Genomic DNA, 11,263 nt, shown 5'->3' with positions numbered 1-11,263 from the left:
TCGTTACTTGGTTGCCATCTGAGACTACAAGGCTCAAGCTCCTACATTATTAGTACTGATCGCCTATACCTACACAAAAACCACATGGCCGACAGATCAGTTAGAATCCACTGAAATTAACAGGAGGCAAATAGAACCTTTGTTATTAAATTTCTCTCCTTCAGACATCTTTCTCATTCCCCAGATGGGAAGTTTCGTCTGTTTACTATCTTCCTGTACCTCACCAGGGAGTTTCACTTACTTAGAATCCCTCTTCATCATGTGAACCCTTACACTTCAATGTCCAAATATATTCAAATAACAAGAGATACCTGTATTGCCTTTCTAAGGACAACTAATAGAAGAAGGTAATTATCACTGATAGGATACCAACTATGTGCCTTGCCAGTAGACTTTTCTATTATTTCATTGAATTCTCCGAGCAAACTTTACTCACTGCACAGTAAGAGAAAACTGAGGCACATAGTTGAGCCAACCCCTCCTAGCCCCATTGCCTCACCCCTTCACCTCACCCCTTCATGTCTAGCCCCCATTGCCTCACCCCTTTATGGCTAGGTGCGCTGACAAAATGTCCTTTGACTCAGAATCAGCTTTGACTTTCACTATCTTATTTACTCCATAATTTTTGGTGAATGTTATTTCTTGCCAGCAAACTAAAAACAGAACTAATAAGACAAAAACCTCCTCTAAGTAAATTCCAGTTAGGTATTAGTTAAATTCAAAAACAATGAATTATGAGGGTCAATTTCCCTGCAAATCCTGAAGCTGCAGCCACATACGCCCCCAGAGGGCAGAACACAGTTGCTAACGGAACATAATACAGATTCTAACGCATAGTTGTGACAGAGAACAGATTCTCTGGCAACAGAGGACTGTGTCGGTCTGAGAAACAAAAAGGATACAGTTACCTTTTTTGTATGTCCCATCCACTCCTTTGCCCATCTTATCCTTGCTGCTCACGTCGCCCTCCATGTAGGGAAAGACTCGGGCCTGGTGAGTCCACAGATAGTCATTGGACCCAAAGAAGAGAACGGGAAACTCGCCAACATCGTGTCTCATCTTATCAATGTTGGAAGGAATAGCTCGAGGATGGCAGATCTCAGCGGGCCACCACCTGGGCAAGGTGAAAACAGAGGAGGACAATTCTAAAAGACTGCAAGGCGCTAGGAAAACAACCTCCTCTTTAGAACAGAAATACAGAACAGCAATGTCTGTTCATCCAAATCGAAGTCTCACCTCAAGCATCTTAACAGCCCACCCAGGGAAAAGACAAGCAGTGTGCACCAAAGCCTGAGACACCCACCCCCACACGCCTGCACATGCAGACACGCTCCCTAACACTCAGCTATTTTACTTCAAGGAATCCGTAACAGGAAATAAGTATCTATATAACAGGAAGTATTATCTATAGGAATGAAAACCTGGAAACAACCTAAATGCTCAACGTAAACGGAATGATAGATCTAACTATGGTATACTATGCAATAAAATACAACTTGGCCTTCAAAAAAACCCTTTCAGTATTAGGGGACAGAAAAATGACACCAAGTGATGCCTCCCCGCCAAGCATGTAAATTAATACAACTGCTTTAGAAAGACAGTTTGGCTTTAGCTATTAAAGCTATAAACCCCTACCCTGCTACTCTATCCTGAGAAGACCCTAGAGAAGCTCCGGTGCACGTACACCAGCACATTGACAAAATGCTCACAGTCCACACAGGAGAATGGAGGGCTGAACTATATACACCACACTGTATGACTATATTATATGAATGAACTGGAGCACTGTGGAAACCAGAATACATCTCATGAGAATAATAGTGAATGAAAAAAGCAAGCTGCAGAAAAATACAAGAATCCCTTTATACAAAGGTCTAAAGCACACAAAACAAAGTATTATACATATGGTGAAGCTACAGAGCAAGGCTAAGGAATAGAAACAGTAAAGTGTCTCTCTCTGTGGGTGGGGAAAGGATGAACTCAGGGGGCTGGAGGGAGACTCAGAAGTACCAGCAATGTACTGTTTCTTTCACTGGGAGGTACATACACAGGTGTTCCTTTTATTATTCTTTAAAATCATCCATGTTACAATATCCTTTTATACATGCCATGATCAATAAAGATCATTTTAAAGAGAAAAAGCAAGCCACAAAAAAACTGAGTATAAATTACAAGGCTGATTATTTTGAGGGTGCATGTATTGGTGTTATCTGCAAGTAAATATGCCAAAATGTTAGCAAGCAATGTATCTTCCTTATTTCTAAGGTTTGTCAGTTTGTTTCATGAATGAATTTTCTACATTTTCCTGTGATCAAAACAAAAAATCAGTTTTTCTCTTCTAATGAAAAACTAATGGGGGAGACCTTGCCTAACCAGGGAGATCATTAGAAAATGTTAAGCACTGTATCTAAGAGATCGCAAGAAACAGAGAATGGTTTTTAAAAAAAAAGGGTGCCTGTCTCCTTCATGCTTACTCACCTGTATCTTCCAACTTTAACCCAGACAATTTCCCTGTAATGTGGCTTTTTGCCTGCTTTGCAGTCGTTGCAATACCAGTTTCCTTCCGGAATATCAATGTTCAGGCATTCCCGATGAAAAGCAGCAGGGCAAGAATCACAGCAAAGAAGGCTGCCTCCTGTAGAAATAAAAAAACGTGGCAGTTAGAAGCAAGGTTACATATGAGGACCCAGCTGAAACAGCCTTTGCTCAGCGCCTAACCAGTTACTTGTCTCTCAGCAAAGGACCTAGTAATTTAGTTAGTTACTCAGAAAGACTTTGCTGCAAGAGTATTTCCTTTTCGATATTCCTGAACCACACCCTCCAAGGTTTCTTAGATTCACAGCAAGTAAACATGAGATGTTACTGGCAAAATTAGGTCAGGGCAAACCTCTAAAAGTCATGTATGTACATACACACATACCTGTCCAGAAAAAGCCCAGCCACTGTTACTATAAAAAGAATGGTTTGCATGAAATGGATGTAGCCTGGCAGCCAAGGAGAGTGGACTGGAATGCACATGCATGAACAGTGACGGCTTCACTGTACTAGTCCGTGGGGGTGGTAGATGCCGTTGAGTGAGCGTGTGTACTGTGTGGCCACTGCATTAGAAATGACTGAGCGAGTAGAGCAATGAATCTGCATCAAATTTTGCGTTAAGCTTGAATTGTTTGTCCATGGAAACTATTCAGATGATTCAGAAGGCTTTCAAGGACAATGCAATGAGTGCAGCACAAATAAAAGTGTGGCACAAAAGCTTCAAAGATGGTTGAAAATCTGATGAAAGTGATCCACATTCTGGAATGCCTGTGACAAGCAGAACACCCGAGAATGCTGAAAGTGTATGGGCTGCAATGAACAAAGATGGTGACTGACAGGGTGAGAACTAGAAGCTAATCTGGGGATTCCAAGAACTACTGCTTCTGAGATTTTGATGCAGGGTCTTGGCATGAAACATGTCATGACAAAATTCGTTCCACTGCTTCTGCTACCAGAGCAGAAAGAACATTGTGCTGCAGTTGCTAATGACTTAATGAACCAGATTTCCTCAAGATCATAAATGTAGATGAATCGTGGGTCTATGGCTATGATCCAGAAACAAAGGCCTAGTTGGCCCAGTGGAAGTCGCCTGGTTCTCCACACCCAAAGAAGGCATTGCAAAGTCACAGCAAGATCAAGACCATGTTAACTGTGTTTTTTGATTGGGAAGGTGTTGCCCATCACAAGTACGCCCCTTCAGGCCAATTAATAAGGAGTACTACACCTCAATGTTCTTCAGAGGTTGAGAGATGCAATAAGACAAAAACGGCTGCAGCTATGGGCAACTGGCGATTGGCAGCTTCATCACAACAACACATCTGTTCATCTATCACATCTCCTAAAGAGGTTTTTGGCAAAACATCTAATCACTCAGGTGACTCAGGACCCACTACAGCTCAGATTTTGCACTCCACCAACTTCTGGCTTTTACTCACACTGAAGTCACCTTTGAAAGGGAAGAGATTTCAGACCATCGATGAGATTTAGGAAAACGGAATGGGGCAGCAGATGGTGATTCAAACACAAAGACATGCAGTGTTTTCAACAATGCAAGAGATGCTGGGAAAACTCTGAGGTCTGAAGGGGACTGAGGTGTCACTGCCTATGTACAATGTTTTGTGTATCTTCTTCAATAAATTACTCTGTTTTTCATATTACATAGCTGGATACCTTTTGGACAGACCTCGTATAAACGCTCTTTCTTTCCTCTTCACTAAAAGGCAACACACCAGAGAGTATCAATGACACAGGAAGACTAGTGTACAAAGAGCACAAGCATCAACTGATGTCAGATTTAAGCTCTTAAGATCACATGACCTTGGGGAATTCACTTCTCTTGCTGAATTGTAATTCCCTCAATGCTAAGGTTTTTTTCTACAATGAACAATAAATAAGCAGACCTGCTTGAGGAGAAGTGAGTGATTAAATTGCCTAGTAGTGACTGACACATAAAAGCAGTCATCCCCTTCTATTATTGCTAACCTTTTAATCTTTTCTATGACTGGCACTCTCATGACACCTATGGCCCCTTTCAGAATAGCACTTACACATGCATAAATGTAATACGTAAGCTGAAAACAACATAGATTACATTAAAGCGTAATGATCACATGGGCACTTCTACTCCGAAACCATTTCACATTCATTTCATGTTACCCTGGAATTAAAAACAGTCTAATGCTGAAACTATTTCATTTTCCCATGTTTAAGAAACATGAAAACTTGGAGCCTCTACTTCACCATCACAGACACTGAGAGGAGAATTACAGAATGCTATCTTTAAATGCTATTAAATACCAAAATTCTGTCTTTAACTTTATTCTAAACAAAAGAAAGGTGATACAATAACAAGCAGCAGTTTTCACCAAAAGACAGCTTTATTTTACTCATTTTGTAAAGATTTTATTCATTTATTTTTAGAGAAAGGGGAAGGGAGTGAGAAAGAGGGAGAGAAAAATCACTCAGTTGCCTCTTGCACACCCCCAAATGATGAGGATCTGGCTGGCAACCCAGGTATGTGCCCTGACAGGGAATCAAACCCGTGACCTTTCAGTTCGCAGGCCAGCACTCAATCTACTGAGCCACACTAGCCAGGGCAGAGAAAGACATTTTGTTTGTTTGTTTCTTAAAGATTTTATTTATTTATTTATTTTTAGAGGGAGGGAAAGGGAGGGAGAAAGAGTGGGAGAGAAACATCAGTGTGTGGTTGCCTCTCATGTGCCCCCTATTGGGGATGTGGCCTGCAACCCAGGCATGTGCCCTGACTGGGAATCAAACCAGAGACCCTTTGGTTTGCAGGTCAGTGCTCAATCCACTGAGCCCCACTGGCCAGGGCTGAAAAAGACAGTTTTAAAAGGAGCAGATATCATAAGAACAACAACAAAAATGTATGATGTCATAAAGTTTTATACAGGACAATCAACAAAACTAACATAGTCCTTGCTGTGCATTAAAATATCCCTAACAATACCAAAGTTCCAGCTTCTACTCATATAAAGTATATTTAGTATCCTTCTTTGTTTTAAATTAACACCATAGTTTGAGGATACCAATCACGCCCTGATGCAGACCCTAATCAGTAAGTGGAGCTTTTCCTTAAATTATCAGGTTACATAAATCTTGAGAACAAAAGTAAAAGGGACCTTCTTTGCTAACTTTAACACTTTTTACACTCAAATTTCTTAAAGGGGATGCTCATCAAATTACACATGTTCACTCTTTATCAATTATGCCTTGAAAATGTTCCTAACCACACAAGTTTTTGTAAAATTGCATGGCAAAGTAGCAGATATTAAAAAAAAAAAAAAAACAACTCATGTAAATTGTTCCCCAAAATTTACTACTCAACAAAATTTAGTCATTCAGAAAAGGAATGAAGACAATGAGCATGAGAGCTGGCGTCACCTTCACACCAGAAGGCGGTGGAGCAATGTCAGCACCAGTCTCAGAAAAAGAGCATGCGGGCTTCCCGTGCACAGGCAAATGCTGGACAGCCTCACACCAAGAACTACCGCACCTATGGTGCTTCTTAGAAGTTCACTTAAGCAAGGGAACAGTTCAGAACTCTAAGTGCACCACCGTAATCAGACTGGCAATGAACACTAAATCTTCCACATAACTAGCAGAAACCAGGCCGTGAGAAACGGACAGGAATTATATAAGATGGGTAATACTGACTCTGTTCTACAGGAGAAATACTTTTAAATTGAATATATAAAAGATATAAAATTACCTTTTTGTCCACTTTATAAGACTTTTAGAAACATTAATATACCTTATAGTAAGGAAATTCATAAATTTCTTCACTTTCCCTTCTTCCATTTAAATTCATGTAAAATTAATTTAAAAACAAAACAAAACAAAACAATTATGCCATGACACCATCTTCTAGAATTGCCTCTATCCAATTATATGCGCAGATGTCTGGAGTGGTATCACTTAACATTAAGTAATTTTTTTTTCTGATGGTGAGACTCAGGTGATTTGGGGTTTGTTTGTTCTTTCTGTTTCTTTTTTGTCTTTGTCTCTCAAGATTTACTGAGATATAGTTTACATGTAACATTGTGTAAGTTTAACGTATACAACATAATGACCTGACATGTGTGTATACTGTGAAATGATTAACAGGGTAAGATTAGATAACACATCTATCATATCCCAGTTACATATTTTTTTCTTGGTGGTGAGAACTTTTAAGATGTACTCTCTTTGCTACTTTCAAATATTTAACACAGTCACTATGCTGCACATCCCACCCCCCAAACTTACTCATCTTATAACTAGGACTTTGTACTGCTTGAGCATATGCCCTCATTTTTCCAACAGTGGTTTTGTCTATTTCTTTATTGCTTCAAATGTTGAACATTTGATAAAAATCAAATCACTATTCAAAATAAAAATAAAACATGTTCCTATTGGGGAACAAATCCAAATCTGGAAGTTCTGTTATATTAATTCAGTATATCACTTCCTCGTATTTCTTGTAGTAGCAATATGAAGAAAACTTTTTGTTGCAATTAAGATACTGTATTAATCTCTTTTTAAACTATTCATACATCAGTAAGTCATGACTTACCTTCCGAGCATACAAAACACCAGCTAACATTAACATGCTCATGATTTCGGCAGCCCCGCCTGGGTGTAAAGTGATTAGGGCAGATGATGCTATTAGACGCAAGGATCTTTGACCCAGCAGCCAAGCAAAAGTCATTGGCATGGTATGCCACAGGGCAGCGGACACAGCGCATCAGACGACCTAAAAATACAAGACACAGGGTAATCAGGGAGAAACAAAAGAAAAATAAACATATTAAATATTAAAAAGTGTGAGTTATTCAAGTTTATGTGCTAGTACTGAGAAAACGTCACGAAGAGAAAAAAGCACTGCTAGGTCAGGGGACTTTGAGAGCTTGTGTGAAGGTTCCAGCAGGGAAGCGCAGCTACTCATATACCCCGACCAAAGACCGGTCCTCTCTGCTAGTTGGGGAGGTCGTCCTCTTTGGCCAAGCACACAGCATTGGGAGGGACGCACATGGATCGGTGAGGGAGGAAGGGGAGACCCGCCTAGCCAGCCAGATCAGCCGAATCAACCCTGGCGATGGATGGGGTGACAGATGTCGCAGCCAGATCACCCTTACATCCAGGGCAGGGGATCTTAAAACCCAATTCACTATAAAAAGCTCAGGTGGGAACTATATAACTTCAACACAAGGAGTCAGATCCCACAACGGTAAATAAGCCTGCCTCACCAAAAAGCCCTACTGAAACCACTGCCCAGACCCCTAGGAAACCTGGAATCTCCTGCAAACTAAACGGTATGTGGACATGTGCACTACTGGAATAAAAGGCCAGATGGCAGGAACACTATTATTGCTTGCTTTTGTTGCCTGATGTTGTGATTCTTAAAGCCTTTCAGGTAAAAGAGCCCCTCTACTCCTTGCTGATGAAATTATGTCCTCTAACACACCTCAACTGAAAGCCATTACCAAACCATCTAAATGTAACCTACAATAACATTTGAAAACAGTAAAGTACCTGATGGTTAAACTGCAATTTTGATCAAGCAAGTTAAATTACTGTGATTAAGACCGATGAGCCCTGGCTGGTGTAGCTCAGTGGATTGAGTGCAGGCCTGTGAACCAAAGGGTCACTGGTTCAATTCCCAGTCAGGGCACATGCCTGGGTTGCCAGCCAGGTCCCCAGAAGGGGGCACATGAGAAGCAACCACACACCAATGTTTTTCTCCCTCTCTTTCTCCTTCCCTTCCCCTGTCTAAAAATAAATACAATCTTAAAAAAAAAAAAAAAAAAAAAAAAGGCTGATGAGATCTAGAGGGCCTGGAAATCAACTTACAAAAGGTAGTGCCAATCTAGTTAAAAGACTGATTAATGAGAAGAGTCAGGACTACTAAATTTCCCTGCTCACATCTCAATGGGTGAAGTGGGGGCTCTTTAGGCACACAAGCTTTTAACAGCAGAGACACAATATTTGGCTTTTAGGAAAATCAGTAAGAGACCCATTATTACTGAACAGAAAGACATGATTATTTTCATGGTAGGAACAGATTAAAAACTTGGGTTTATCTACATCTACCAATAGTTTTGGAAAGTTCAGCTCTCCAACTATGGAGCAGAAAAAAAGCTTTCAAGATAGCAGTTTCCATTTAAAAAAACGAACTAACAAAAATAAATCGACACAAAACAGAAACCTCACTTTTGACCTACACGTATGTCTGAAGGACATTCCACGTGACGACCACAGACACAAAGGGGCCCACAGGAGGAGAATGCGCTGGGGTCCAATGCAGCAGTCCCCACAGGAGGAGAATGCGCTGGGGTCCAAGCAGCAGTCCCTAACGTTCTTGGCACCAGGGACCAGTTTGCTGGCTTGCCTGCCGCTCACTTCCTGCTGTGTGGCCTGGTTCCTAATAGGCCACGGACTGGTACTGGGGGTTGGGGACTCCTGGTCTAATGGAGTAGATAGCAGGATGAAGACATGCAACAAAACACTTTTTCAAACTAAATCTCACCTAAAATTCAAATATTTAAAACAACCACGTAACATTAGGGCTGCATAGAAAACAACGTGGTAACTAACTAGTGCATTACTCTCTTCTCTCACACAAAACACTGGTACTCGACGACAGCTAGAGAGGTCACGAAGAGACATGCCAGATAGCATCTGGAACCATCCACTGCCAATGGCACTGCTATTTTAAAATTAGATTAGTTCATATGAGAAATCTGTACCTTTAGATGCAGAAACACTGGCTGGATTAGCAGCATGGCAGGTTATACAGATGTGGAGGGAGCACCGGAAGCCCTTGTTCTGCATGACAGTGGGTGGGTACTTCTGGACACACTCTTCATGGTAAAACTTTCCGCACAAGGGCAGAAGGCACCTTTTAACATCTTCCCCACTCTGTTTACACACAAAACAGGTATGGATTCCTGGAAATGAGAAAGAAGGTAGCATATTAATAACAATTCAAGAACTCACCCAATGCAAAACCATTAGACGAGAAGTTAGTGAGCACATAAAATTCCACACCAAATTCTGCCAGGAGGGAGGGGGCAAGGGGCTGGGTGTAGGGTGTGTTCCCTCCCCACCAGGCAATTCTGCAACACCAGTTGGCTGTCCTACAATTCAGCTCAATTCTGACACTACCTACCTAGAGATAACAGCAGATCCCACAGGTTAAGGAACTGGCCCCAGAGAAGGTCGTGTCCACGCACCCCTTCAGACACCAATCTTCAAGACCAGATTGTGGGCTGTACTTCTGAACAAGTAAGTAACTATAATCCCCTTCTTGGGTTCAATTAATTTGTTAGAGCAGCTCATGGGACTCAGAGAAACATGTTACTTATTAGATGGCCAGGTCTTATAAAAGGATACAACGCAGGAACAGCTAGATGGAAGAGATGTATACAGCAAGGACGGGGAAATGGCTCAGAGCTTCCACGTCCTCTCCAAGCACGCCACTCTCTCAGAACCTCCACACGTTCACCAACCCAGAAGTTCTCTCAACCCCTTCCTTTTGGATTTTGATGGATTAATTACACATGCATGATTGTGTACTGTTTCAACCTCCAGCCCCCCTCTTTTCCTCTCCCCTGAGGTCAGAAAGGTAGGGCTGCAACCCTCTAGTCACGCGGGCGGTTCTATAGGCAACCAACCACCATCTTCAGATGGGTCCAAAAGTCACCACATTAACATAACAAAAGGCATTCAAAGCCAGCTTTATGGCTCCCATCACTCAGGAAATTCTAAGGGTTCCAGGAGCTCTGCACCAGAAACTAGACAATGACCCAATACATATTTACTGTAAATCACAGTATCACAGTAAGGAGCTTTATAATAGACTGATCAGGCTGACAACATGACTAACTCAGTCTTAGAGCACTGTTCAGTGGGAAACTGATAAGACATGTTTGCTGACGTGAATAGGAAGTAACAGGAAGTACCCATCACCTTGCCAAGAGAAAACTGACCTGAAACTAACCCAATCTCTACAAGTTTCCAGGAAATCTGGAGAAAAGAGAAACAAGTTGAATTAAACAGACACCTGAAGGGTACAATCACCAAATTTAGAACGTGGAAAACTTTGTAGGTCAAATGGCCACTGTCTTCACAAAGAGATGCCGATTTAAACCCAGGGCGAGAGGGCAGGAAATGCTGTTCCTCATGAGAAACGTAGGAGAACATCAAACATACTACACAGGTTTTATCTGGACCTTGATTCAAAACACTGTAAAGAGACATCTTTGAGATAAGTGGGAAAATCTGAAAATGGACCTGGGCAGCAGATGACACAGAGGGGTTTACACTATAATTTTGCACACACAGGATATATGTATTTTTTAAATGTTCTAAGTGTTAGACCTTTTGAAACATATAGGTAAAATGACCCAGAAAGTACTTCATATACAAAAATTACATCGTATCACATCACATCATATACAAAAGTTAATTCAAAAAAGATCATAGGCCTAAGTGTAAAACCTAAAACTATAAAATTTTCAGAAGAAAACAAAGAAAATCTTTGTGACCCTTGGGTTCAGAAAGATGTCTTAGGTATGACACCAAAGTACAGTCCATAAAAAGAACAAGTCGATAAGCTAAACTTTATCAATATTCAAAGGATACCATTAAAAAAATGAAACAATGCCCTGGCTGGTGTGGCTCAGTGGACTGAGTGCAGGCATGTGAACAGAAGGGTCGTAGGTTT

At 41.2% G+C, this 11,263-nt stretch overlaps 1 protein-coding gene across 9 annotated transcripts in view; it reads right to left on the bottom strand.

Annotated features, from left to right (window-relative positions):
* Window positions 1-11,263, bottom strand: part of NSD1 (nuclear receptor binding SET domain protein 1) — a 119,249-nt gene that overhangs the window by 21,010 nt on the left and 86,976 nt on the right. For all 9 annotated transcript variants that reach the window (XM_053912968.2, XM_053912973.2, XM_053912966.1 and 6 more), the window contains 4 exons: window positions 9,285-9,485; window positions 7,112-7,291; window positions 2,479-2,635; window positions 909-1,114 (listed from right to left, as the gene is read on the bottom strand). In XM_053912968.2, coding sequence (XP_053768943.1) covers window positions 909-1,114; window positions 2,479-2,635; window positions 7,112-7,291; window positions 9,285-9,485 — 744 coding nt within the window. The remainder of the gene's footprint in view (window positions 1-908; window positions 1,115-2,478; window positions 2,636-7,111; window positions 7,292-9,284; window positions 9,486-11,263) is intronic.

The sequence above is a fragment of the Desmodus rotundus genome, chromosome 10 (genome assembly GCF_022682495.2).
Source record: "Desmodus rotundus isolate HL8 chromosome 10, HLdesRot8A.1, whole genome shotgun sequence".
Taxonomy (NCBI): Eukaryota; Metazoa; Chordata; class Mammalia; order Chiroptera; family Phyllostomidae; genus Desmodus; species Desmodus rotundus.
Note: the sequence above shows the minus strand (reverse complement) of the source record. Positions and strands in the feature narration are given on the sequence as shown.